The sequence below is a fragment of the Symsagittifera roscoffensis genome, chromosome 5 (assembly GCF_963678635.1).
Source record: "Symsagittifera roscoffensis chromosome 5, txSymRosc1.1, whole genome shotgun sequence".
Classification (NCBI taxonomy): domain Eukaryota; kingdom Metazoa; phylum Xenacoelomorpha; order Acoela; family Convolutidae; genus Symsagittifera; species Symsagittifera roscoffensis.
The window spans coordinates 23,011,328-23,023,993 of record NC_087066.1 but is presented as its reverse complement, the minus strand read 5'-3'; the positions used below and the strand labels follow the sequence as shown (position 1 = coordinate 23,023,993).

At 34.2% G+C, this 12,666-nt stretch overlaps 3 protein-coding genes across 10 annotated transcripts in view; 2 read left to right on the top strand and 1 right to left on the bottom strand.

Annotated features, from left to right (window-relative positions):
- LOC134845631 (metal transporter nramp1 homolog) overlaps positions 1–12,666 on the top strand; it is a 505,909-nt gene that overhangs the window by 80,603 nt on the left and 412,640 nt on the right. The gene's annotated exons all lie outside the window — the stretch shown is intronic.
- The window catches only part of LOC134845632 (TATA-binding protein-associated factor 2N-like), a 159,948-nt gene that overhangs the window by 141,117 nt on the left and 6,165 nt on the right, over positions 1–12,666 (bottom strand). The gene's annotated exons all lie outside the window — the stretch shown is intronic.
- Positions 1–12,666, top strand: part of LOC134845634 (GDP-mannose 4,6 dehydratase-like) — a 50,973-nt gene that overhangs the window by 32,866 nt on the left and 5,441 nt on the right. For both annotated transcript variants that reach the window (XM_063862645.1, XM_063862644.1), the window contains exons 6-8: positions 8–112; positions 319–446; positions 4,263–4,381. In XM_063862645.1, coding sequence (XP_063718715.1) covers positions 8–112; positions 319–446; positions 4,263–4,381 — 352 coding nt within the window. The remainder of the gene's footprint in view (positions 1–7; positions 113–318; positions 447–4,262; positions 4,382–12,666) is intronic.

Below are 12,666 nucleotides of genomic sequence, written 5' to 3'. Positions count from 1 at the left end.
GTTTCAGCGTGTGCCAAAGTGTTTGCCCATACCTTAGCCAAAGTGTACAGAGAAGGTTATAACATACATGTGACATCAGGCATCCTGTTTAACCACGAAAGTCCTCGAAGAGGTAAAGCAGTTGTCAAGCAAAATAATGAGCAATAGATGCTGTCACATCTTTAGATAGATAAGATCCGACAGACCAAGTTTTACAAAATTGATATATATTTAAATCTTCCAATATTTAAATCCCAAAATTTTTTATAACCGTTAAGAAAGAGTTGTTGTTCTGAAGAGAGTCATCTTGTTTGGAAAACTTAATCTTCCCGGTTTCAGGTGAGAATTTCGTGACTAGAAAAATCACTCGCAGTGTGGCCAACATTAAATTGGGCAAAATTGAGTCTTTTTCTTTGGGCAACATGGATGCAAAACGAGATTGGGGACACGCAAAAGACTACGTAGAGGTAAAAAACATTTAAGTGTTTATGAACATTTTTCACTTACACTAGTGGACAAAGTTAAGAGCGAACTTATGTTTTAATTGTTCCGACCACTTCACGAAGTGAAGGGAAGGAACTTGGAGGAGGTTTTTTTTCTTCCCCATTTTGACTGCCTCCAGGAAAGCTCATATGGGATCACGTGTGGTATAAAGACGTTTCAACTGTAATTTGAATTCCTAAAAAACTAAAAGGCTGTCTGAATTTGCCCGAATTTCATAACAAATTTCACGAAATTCGGACACTCAATTAATTCTACTGCATTTTTTTTGCTATGATAAATTTTTGTTCTTTATTTTTTTCTTCCTTTAAGCGCCGTTTGCTAGCAAAATTTAATTTTTTTTAACCAAAAAAATATCAAAAATTTACAGAAAGGGCGCCTAAATTATGTAAATAAACTGCCGAACGATAGCTAATACAGCTGAAATAACGTTTAAATTCAGATTCCATAAAGAGTTATAGAACTTTGTCTCTGTGATGAGAAAAATGGGGTCGAATATTTTAACTTACAGATGAGCAGCTTAGTTTCATATTACGAAGTGTACTTTTTTCCAATGCAAGTTGCAAATAAAACTGCTTATAAGTTTGGTGTCACTTTTGCGGCAATAGCTTAAGATTCTGTTTTACTTTTGCTGCATAAGCATTATGCCTTTATATCTGGTTTAATGGTAGATTATTAAGCGTCCATGGTGCACGTGAGAGGTCGTGAGACTCTTCGTCTCGAGGTCGCAAGTTCGATTCCGACACATCAGAATTTTATTAGTGTTCTTTTATTTTTATTATTATTATTTTTCATTTGGCCCTTCTAGGGCTACTTTTCCAACAGTATTTTGCTGAAATCTTCTTCTTTCGATTTATTTTCTATTTGTTTTTATTAAACAAGAAACGGCTTTAAATTTGAAATTCAAAATGAAAAAGTAGTTTGAAAGAAATTAGTCATCAGCTATCCTTGTTGATATTGATGCTTTAAATAGCTTTCTGGGGCCGATCAGCTCAATGCGAAACTTACATGAACTTTTGGACTGCCTTTGTCTTACACGGGAGTGTGCGGAGATGATGAAAAATTTTGTTTTTGTTCCGACCATTGAAAATAGGAAGGAATTTTGTATTCAGGTGTGTTCTTGTTTTGTTTGTTTTCCACGCGAAACCAGGTACCACAAATAATCATTGGACTGGGTGGAGTGATCTATAATATTTTTGGTCTAATTTCGAGCGAATAAGGTGAGCGTGCAGGCTTATTTTTGTTTTTCGACCAAAACATTTGCCATAAATAATCATCGCTATGGGTGGAGTGGTTTATCATAGTAAAGCCTTTTGATTCCTGATTGGAACGTCATTTTTCAAAAAATGTCTTAGTTTCAAGAAAAACCGGTTTGAAATGTTTGAGTTTTGGTCTTTTTTGAGCGAATAAAGCAAGTGAGAATTGAATTTTGTTTTTGTTTTCTAGTCATTTTTGACAAAAACCTTTGCCTGATTTGCTTTATTTACTATGACAGTTGAAAACCTTTTTTAGTGTTTTCAAAAAAACATTTGGAGCATTCTGCTCTACTTCCGCAGCAACCGGCTATACTTGTTTAGTGTGGTTAATATTTTTCTTCAGCTAAGCAACTCAAAGCGAGTTTTTTTATCGTCCTTCTTACATGGTATTAATTAACTTCGATAACATTTGAAGACATTAATGTTTTCCAATGTGGTCAGCTAGTAACAGCTGGCCCCACTTTGTGTGTCAGTTATTACGAGTTGATAAATGTAGTTCAGACTCTTCTATAGGTCGTGATGATTTTTTTGAGGAAAAGTCATGAAAAACTTTTCAGGCTCAAAATTTTTTGCTTTCAATTCTACTTTTGATTTCTTTTTAAGGTCAGTTTGTTTCCTTTGTTGAAAGGAAGCCAACCTCCACTATCGTACATCAAAAGTGGGATCCACCTCTAGTTTCGAAAGTGAATTCCAGATTTCACAGCGGAAGGAAAAATTTACATTTACATCCAGTTTTCTCAAATTTGGTTGAGAAAAAAAGTGTAACTCATGAGTTTTCTCGAAATTCAAAACTTTTGTGATATCCAATTTTTCAATTAGAATTTCAAAAGTTGAGTTTTTGTGTTAAGAAACAGGTCATTATTTTTTTTCACCTGTTTCTTACTGTTTTCGTGCGTTCATTCACTTTTTCCACCTGTCTGTTGGCTATATTTTAAAATTGCGAGAACAAGTGTCCTGTGATCGGGAACTAGATTTTTCCCGTAAACTTTTTTCCTTTAAAATCTGTAAGAAAATGAACTTGCTTTTTTAACGAATCTGAACAATTTGCAGGCTTCTTCCCACTCAGTCTAGAGAAAACGCAATGAAATTGAACGCATTGGCATTCAATTTTTTTCCAGTTAAAATGGAACTGTAGGACTTTCGTTTGTCTGCTCAAATTTTGTCGGCTTACTGACCGCATCATGGATTTAGCTTGTGCTATCAGGAACTTTCTTTGCAGATTTTTTAGGGGCCTTGAAACTTTTTAATTTTTTTAAATAGTTTTTTTTTCCGGCCCAACTGGTGTCTGCTCAAAGTTTGTCCGCTTTGTTGCTACATAATGAATTTTTCATGTGTTGTAAGCATTTTTTCATTTTTTGTTCGATAAAAACAGACTTTGATGAAAATGCTTGGAATCGGTTTTCTATTTTATTTTGTGAAAGGCTTTGGAAAAATTTTTCACTTAAAAAATTTAGTTTTTCTCAAAAACTGCTATACCGATTTTTAATTTAGTGGCATTAATGGTAAGATCGCCCACATCCCTGTGTGCCTGCATATTCTTTTAGTCTTTTTTTTTTACCATACCTCACTTTTTACAGCCTTCGATAAACTCTTTTGGGGGAATATTTGACATTTTTTTTTGGATTTTGAATTATGAAGTTTTTGTTTTGTTCTCGAAAAAGACCCTCCCCAAGGTTAGATTTTGTGTTCAATTGACTGAAAGGGTTGACAAAAAGTTTGCTGTATAAGATGCTTCAACCAAATTTTCCTACAAGAAAATTTATGGCCCCCAGATGTTTTGTTTGTAAGAAAAATGGTATGTTTTAATAAATTGTCAAAAATTCCTCTTTTTTATTTTAGAGAAACAACCAAGGCTTTATCTTAAGCCCAGTTTTTGAATTTTTGAAATTACCTATTTCATTTTTAATCGGTGCAATAAATTCAAAAGATCAAACTGTTACCCTCAGCTTTAGCTGGGCCTCTAGTTGCAAGTGCAAGTGTTGTCCAATGAAATTTGAAGAGGGACTTAAATTTATAAAATCTTAATTTTTCGGCTCAACTTGTGTCTCCTCAAAGATTGTCGGCTTCGTTTCCTCTTTGTTTTGTTTGCCTGAAATGAATTTCTATCGAGACATACGAAGGACATTTTGGTAGACTTGTTTTTCGACATTTTCATTTTTTTTCGACTTGATGTTTCCAATGTTCGTGTTCTATCGCAAGTGATGCGAAGCTCCGCCTCGCCTGTGTTATGACATTGAATTTTTCATTTTTTTAAACTCTTGTTTCCCTGGGTTCAATTACGCATTTACAACAGTCGGGTGTTTTCTTTAATTCAAATGCCTAGATTATTAGTTTCAGTTGCAAAATTTGTAATTTTAGGTCACTTAACATTCGTTCTGATTCTTAAAAAAGTGGCATTGAATATTAATGTTCTGACCACTTGCTCACTAAATGATATTTTATCAGTTTTTTGTCTGAAACGTTAAGTGTCTGAACGCATAAAGTATATTTTTGTAATTGTTTTGAGAGAGGTAGTGTCTGTTTTAGAGCATGTGGCTGATGTTGCAGCAGGACAAGCCTGGAGATTACGTGGTGGCCACTGGCAAGCAGTACTCTGTCAAGGAATTCGTGGAAAAATCCTTCAAGGTCATCGATGTTAACATCAAGTAAGCTTCGACCAAGTTATATAACCATGTTTATACAAGTTGTTTGAGTTTGCGTGGTTTGAATGTAGCCTCTTTTCACACTGGCGAACTTTAGTGAGCGTTAGTGTTATACTACGACTATTCTTTCTTTCTAACCTAAGTCGCAAATATTGGTGCCACTTTTACGGCTTTTTGATGACATTCGAATCGTAATAAATGAAAATAGTTGATGCATTTTTAATTCATCAATTGAAGCGAAAAAATCTATTTGTTTCAAACAACATAACAATAATAAAAACTCGCTTTCAGAAATTTTCTAACTCAATATATCTCGCAATTTTTTTGAAATGCATAATTTATGCATAATATGGCTTTATGCTTTCCAATTTTTTAAATGCATAATTAGTGTGGATGCCTTCAGTTTGTTAGGTTCCAATCTATTACTTGCTAAGTTTTGTCTATTTGTATTTGGTGCCACTTTTGCTGCATTGCATTGGCAATTTGTCAGCATATGTAGCTGCTTTATTTGTGACTAGTGTTTGCCAGTAGTTAAGCGTTCGTGGCCGAGAGGGCAGGTGATTGGACTGCAATTCTCCAGGTCGCAGGTTCGAAGCGCATACGTAGCAAAGTTTAAGGCTTTTTCTATCTGTTCTCATTTCACTTATTTAATGCTGCTTTTCTTATACTTGTCGTTAACTTATACTTGTTATACTTGTCGTTAACTTATACTTTTCGCTAAAAGAAGCGCCCAAATATAGAACTAGAAATAAGATACCAATTTGAGTGCTGTGCTGAATAAAATTGCTTTTCCCGCGACGAGCTGAAATCAGCAAGAGATTATTTTGTAGGAATTTCTTGTTCTGACCACTGAAAAGCGGGGAGGAATTTTGTCTTCGGTTGCTTTTGTTCTGACCACTGAAAGTGAGGTGATTCCCGAGTTTCACCAAAGGAGGATTAGCTATTGAAGATTGATCTGGTTTCAAAGTGCTTCCCTGGCCTTCAAAATTTGAAAAGTTCAAAAAGCAATATGTAAAAAATTTGAAATTTTTACAAAGTTTTTTTTTGTTCCTTTTGTAAAAAAAAAAATTGGTAAATTAAGGCCAATGATAAGGTTCGAAGCTCTCCTCTAGGTCCTCTCTCTATAACGCGCCTAAAAATTGTTCTAAACATGAAAAGTTGTAAAGTTGTAAATTTTTAAAAGTAACTGTGATCGGAACTTTATGCTAGTTGTACAGCAACCGGCTACTCTTGTTAAGAGTCAATCAACATAGCTCAGACTCTTATATAAGTCGCGATGATTTTTTTGTTTTTTTTTTCAGGCAAAGTCAGGCTCAATTTTTTTTTTTTTCGCGGTTTGACTTATGATTTCTTTTCCATTTCCTTTGTTAACTCCAGTATCGAACAGCAAATGTGTAAAGGTCACACAAAACGTGATCGAGTTCTAGTTTTGAATGTGGAATGTAATTTTCAGATTTCCCAGCGAAATTAAAAAAAAAACTCACCCATCAATCCAGTTTTTTCAAATTCAGTTAATTTTAGCAAAAAGTGTCAATCATAAATTGTTTTTGCAATCCAACGGGCTTTCAGGCCATCTTTTTTTTGCAAAAAGTTTTTCTGTTGACCTGCGTACTCTTTTCCAATTGTATGCTGGCTGTGTTAATTATGCCATTGGATAAGCAGGTCTCTTTTCATGTCAATTCTTAAATCATGTCAATAAAAGTGGCGCCAAGTTGAAGCACTTGGAGTTCGGAATCATCGGATGTAGCACTTCAGGAAAACGAGTATTAAGTTCTTAAGCTTGTTGAACAGGACTTTGGCGTCAACTTTTGCGACAGAAGAGCTAGACTAAAGATTATATGCCGCATTGAACGAACCAACACACGAATTGTTGACTCAGCACGGAGAATTGCAGATATTTCATCGGCTATTTTTAATTTTTAAATATTTTTCTAGGCTGGGTAAAATTCCCTTTACATACATCGACAAACACAAATCAGCAAGAGAGTAGAGACCTAGTATTTAAGTAGTGATTTACTAGTAGCGATAATAATTTGGGCTTCCTTTTGGTTAAAGTTTGTTTCACTAATATTTTTTCTGGGTCATAAATTCGTGAGCATCTGCTTCATGATCTTTGTCCTAAACTGAGCGCCAAAGAGTTGCTGTACTGTGGTACTGAAACATTACGTGACATAAATCATTGAAACTAGAAGTACAAATTGGATTAGTTTGAAATTCGATTCTCCGGAAGTCTTGAAGTTTCAAGAGCGGCGTTAAGTCCTTAATCAAGTGTCAGAAAGCGAAGCGACGATAATTGAAGTGACACCAAAATTGGAGGGTTGCCGCGACAGGCTGGATTGGAATCTAGCGGTGAGCCGCGCTTAACTGGCCAAGCTGCAACTTAAGTAGGTTTAACTAGAAATACCTGCTCGCCAAAGAAATAGATCCTCAGTGACAAGTTAACGCATTTGCTAATCTGGATCGGAGGGAGAAAATAGTCTGAGCTTAGAGATTGTTGTGAATGTGTTTTGAGAATAAACATTCGTAATTCATTATCTTTGCTAGTGATACACTTGTGCAGCTCACATTTCAAACGCAGCAGCCAACACTCAACACCGTTGAATCCTTCCACAGTTCAATCAAACTTGAGCTCCACTTACTGTCAATGGTTTGTAGATCTTCTTGAAAACAGACGACAAAATAATATGTACAGGTAGAAGCGCAGGTCCAAACTAAAAAGGGGCGTGGGCAGAGTACAGGTGCTGAGAACCAAAAGTGTTTTTGGTCGATCAACCCTGAAAGTTTGCTATAAGCTTCTTCAGCGACAGAGTATACTTTTTTAAGACTACAATTTTCGGCGCAAGCATACATTTATTTAACATTGGTTTTTTCGGCGCGCGCTGAACAACTAACGTGTTTTTTGGATCATAACGAGCAAAAAACGTTTTCTCCCCTGTTTTTTTTTTCAATGCAGACTTGCGCGGCATTCCGTGTCATTGTTGTTTGAATTGTAATTCGAAGTACCAATTAAAGTCATCCAGTTTAAAATGGCTGGTCATGGTTGCAAACGCAGCTCTCAAGTGTTCAGTTTGATGACAGAATTTTTTGAAAATGGATCATGATTTCATTGCTTTTAGAATCCGACGGATAAATCTGGGTTCCATTCAGGCTTTAAAAAGAAAATTGAGCTGTGAAAATACAGGTTGAACTCAAAGCTAAACGGGTTGAAGTTTTCACACAAAACAAGCTGAAGAAGCCTGAAAAAACAAGACTGTACAGCGAATGGTCAGCTATATTTTTGTTTAGCATCTGGACTTTCTTGGGTAAACTTAGTATGGGAAGTGTATGCTTGTTTTCCGCATAATTAATTTGTTTTTCGAAATTAGGCGCTGAAAACAGAATGAAATTATTCTGAGCATCTCCTTCTTGAAGTCTGTGAATAGCATTTCAGACTGTATGACGGTCTTCGTTGACAGTTGAATAGACACCTGCGCCTGTTTATCAATTTAAATTGTGCAAATAGCTCGCGGGCAAAAATTTTAAAGCAAAATAAGTCACAAGTCAAAGGGGACCGGGGAGAAAATGTCAAGCCGCAAATATCTGGCTGTGAACTCAGTTTTGACTTTGATTGGCTCAAGATTGACTCAATCTGCCATTCGGTTGAACTGTAAACGTGTTAAGTGGTTGGTTGAAAATATAGTTGAGATAATCGAAGTTCTCGGGAAAATTAACTTGCTACAGCTCCTTATAAAATACTGATTCGCTTTTTTAAACTAAAGTGGAGACATCTAAGGGGGGGGGGGGGGGTGGAGAGATTGTACGGTTGATGCCAAAAATGTGACACTTGGTTAGCTTGTGCGGTTTTAAGAAAACGTTTGTACAAATTAAGTGAATTTGCCGTCGCATAGGTCGTGTTTCACTAACAAGATGAACGTGATGTCTTATTTAGGTCTTGTTTTTTTAATTCATGATTTGTATCAAAAGTAATGAGCTCATGTGAGTTCCAAATAAAATGCTTATGTGGACTCAATCGAATTTATAGCGAAATTCCACTCAGATGTGAATGTGGAAATAGTGCAAAACATAACAACAGACTTTTTAGTCAAAAATGTTTTTATTAGTGAAAATGACTGGTATATGAAACTTAATGACTCGTCTTCTGAAATTTGTTAAGTTTGATTAAAAGTGACAATCGTAAAAAAAAATTCAAAAAAAAGATGTTTCGATATGATGGTTTTGAAAGTGAAAAAACAACTTGCTTTTTTCAATATTTTAAAATAGTCAAAACTCAGATTGCAATACTTTTTAAATTCATGAATTCAACTTCAACGGTAAATTTGTTTGCTTCCTGTTTTCAGGAGAAAATAATGAAAATTTATGAAGAGTCGATAAACGTAGTTCAGACTTTTATATAGGTCGTGATGATTTTTTGTTTTAAGCGGTTTGATTTTAAGTTTTTTTAAATTCAGTTCAAAGTTTTTTTTTCAAAGCTCAGTTCATTTCCTTTGTTTACACTTGCGAAGCGAGGGTATTAGTACGAACCTTCTTTTTTTCCAACCTAAGTCGCAAATGTTGGCGCAACTTTTGAAGCATATTTACAACTTTCTCAAAGCATGTGCTTTGACGTTCAAATAGTAATAAGTTACCACTGTTGATGCATTTTTTTTAATTCATCAAATGAACCAAAAAAGTAATTTCCAACAACGTAACAATAATGAAAACTCGATTTCAAATTTTCTTACTCAGTATATCTCGTATTTTTTTTTTGAAATTCATAATTGATACATAATGTGCCTTTCGTTTTTCCGATTTGTTACATGCAAAGTTAGTGTGGATTCCTTCAGTTTGTTATATTCCAAGTTATTACTTGCAAAATTGTGTCTGTTCGTATGTGGTGCCTTTTTGTGGTGCCTTTTTTGCTGAATAGATTAGGCAATTTATTAGCGCATGTAGCTGCTTTATTCGTGAGTAGCGTTTGTCGGTTTTTAAGGTTGCGTGGCTGATTGGATAATGGGTGAGACTAAATCTTTTGATTGCAGTAGGGCGCAGATTCGAATCCTACACGTAGCCGAGTTTTTGCTAATTCGAGGCTTTTTTCTACTTTTTCTTATTTCATTTGATAGAGCTGCTTTTTTGTCGTGTTCTCGCAAGTGTTTGCGAAGCGCAGCTTCGCCTCTGTGTAAATGAAAGGCGAACTACACTTTCGAACACCAAAAGTTAAAAGGTCACAAAAAACGTGATCGACTTCTAGGTTCGAAAGCGGAATTTATTTTTCAGATTTCGTAGCAAAATAAAATTTTACTCAATGCTCCAGTTTTCTCAAATTAGGTTCGTTTTTTTTCGGAAAATACTAGAAATTTTTTAGAAATTTAAAGAGCTTTAAGTGCATCTATTTTTCTCTGAAACTTAAATTAAAAAAACAGTAAGATTTTTTTTCTTGTGTTCCTTCATTTTTTTCCAACTGTATGTTGGTTATGTTTGTTTAATTTCAGAGAACGAATGAAGTTTTCGCGTATTAAGGTATTTAGTCAGTTGCTTTCTTGTTTCGTTTTTCTCTATTTTTAGTCTGTCATGTTCTTTTTCAAATTCATTGATTACATGTAAACAAGTGGCTTAACTGCAAGTTCACCTCCTTCCAGTTTAGTTTTGGTAATTTTCGGTTAATAGAAACTTATTGAAAAATTAATGCAGTTATTGTTTTGTAAAGTGTCAACATTTAAACTTTCCTTAATTTAAAGTGTCAATAATAAGAAGTGAATACACTTATTTAGGTTGCGTTGAGTTTTGTGTTCGTTTTGTTCACGTTCATATTTGATTTTTCGTGACTTTTAATTTTAAAGTTCAATTTAAACTTAATTGCTGAATTGAAGGCAGTTTTTGCGATCCAATAACGATATTGTGAATAAAGTGAAAACAAACTTGATTGATGTTCAGATCTGAAAGTGGATTTTCATTTCTAGATTTCTCAACAAAATAAAAACGACCTATTGAACCAGTTTTTTTCTAATGGGATATTAGTTTTTAAGGGCCATGAACGTAAGTCTTGGTGATTTTTAAGAGTCAATGAACGCCATATACTTTTTTAGGCCGTGATAAAATTGAAAAATGAAGGCAAACTCCACAATCGAACAACAAAAATCTAAAAGGCACGAAAAAATTATCATCTTTTATTTTCCAGGTTGTTTCTTTTTCCAGGTTTCCCAGCGGAATAAAGACTTTACCTATTGACCCATTTTTCTCAAATTTATTTATCCTTATCAAAAAGTGTCAACTATAAATTGTTCTTGAAATTAAAGATCTTATAGGCTATATGTATGTTTTTCTTCGAAATTTAAAGTTTTTTCAAAAACTAGTCGTCACTTTTGATTCTTGCGTTCATTGCTCTTCTCCAACTGTCTGTTGGCTATGTTTGTAATTCAAATAGCTTTGAACCAATGTGTTTTAAAGTGGCAATGAACGTGTTGAAGACTTTGTAGGGTTCTTGTTGATTTTCTTTTTTCTTTCAGGAATTTTTTGAATCTTAAATATGATACTTCGCTGTTTGAATTTTAATTTCTTTTTAAGTTTAGCTCATTTATCTTGTTAAAATTAAGGAAAATTGGCTATGAAACAGCAAAAGGTAAAGTGCAGGAAGAACGTGATCGACTTCTAATTTTAGAAATGGAATTTATTTTTCAGACTTCTCAGCGGAATAAAAACTTAACCTAATAATCCATTTTTTCAAATTGGGTTATCTTCATCAAAAATTTTTTTTGGTGATATACTGTTCTATAAACTCAAAGAGCTTTAAAACTATACATTTTTTTCCTTTAATTTTGAAGTGTAACGTTTTTTTTTTTTCACAAAACAAGTCACTGTTTCTTTCTATTTCCGTGCGTTCATGAAGTTTTTTCAACTGTCTGTTGTCTTTTTTCCAAGTGTTAAAATTTTAAGATGATACACAGAAGCAAAGCGGAGCTGCGCACCACTTGCGATACAACACAATTGGCACGGAAAGTGTCCAAAACCTTATTTCTCTAGAAAAGAGTAAAAAAAACTTGGAGATAATCTACTTTCGCAAGAACAAAACAAACCACTTACAAAAGTTTAAGGAGTCGCCGCTACTGCAGAAAAAAATCTCGCAAACGGTTTTTTCATGAACTTATCATCTCAGATTTTATATGGTTTTTTTTATGAAATTCAAAAATTTTCTAAGAAACGGTCATCAAAAATTCAAAAACTTGACTTCCGGAAATCTCTTATTTTTTGCAAAAATCAGATCATGGCCGCTAAAGTATAAAAGAATCCCAAAACCGGTTTTATCGATTGAAGTAAAAAAGTTTCAAAAATACGGTCAAAGTTTTAAAATTATGACTTGTTTGAAGGCCATAATTTTAAAAAAAATAGGCAACCCAATTATAAAAGTAGGATTTCAGTAACCTGTTGTTTCGACTTAAGCTATGATATCATATTTGGCAGGATAGTTAGTGAGAAAAGTCCGAAAAAAACTCTCAACAAATCAAAAAATTTGACATTTCCGAGAATGTCTTTTTGTAAGACAAAATAGGGCGTAGCCGCTTATGCAGACGGGATTCACGCAACCTGTCATTTTGATTGAACCCTAAGTTCCAAGTTTGGGAGGGTACTTCTCCAGAAAAGTCAAAAACTTTCAAAAAAACGGTCAAATAATCAAAAGTTTTTCTAGGGCGATATTTTTTGTTGTAAAAAACTTTGAGTGGCCAAAAACAAAAATCAAAAATTTGACTATTTAGAGGGCCAGAACTTCGTGTTAAAATTTGGGCGTAGCCGCTCATGCGGGGGAGTTTTTCAATATCGTTGTTCATTAAAATCAAAAACTGAGATTTGAGAGAGGTCGGGAAATAATTGAGTACCCGATTGCAATACTATTGCTTATCGCAAGGGTAAAGAGATATAAAGGTAGCGAATACTCTGATATAGGTCTTGTGCTTTTGTTTTAAAAGTTCTAATTTTTCACGCTTAGTTTTTGTTTGTTCGCGGTTTGACTCTTTTCTAAGTTCAGCTCATTTCCTTTGAAAAATGAAGGAAAACTCCACTATCGAACACCAAAATTGTAAAAGTCACGGAAAGAATTATAGACTTCTTTTTTCGAAAGTAGGTTTCATTTTTCAGATTTTCCAGCGGATTAAAAAATGTTTCTATTGATCCAGTTTTCTCAAATTGAGTTGATTTCATCAAAAAGTGTCAATCATAAATTGTTCTTGAAAACAAAGAACTTTAAGACCATAATTTTTTCTTCGAAAGCTGAAGTTGTTTTAAAAAAAACTAGGTATTACTTTTCTGTTTCATTG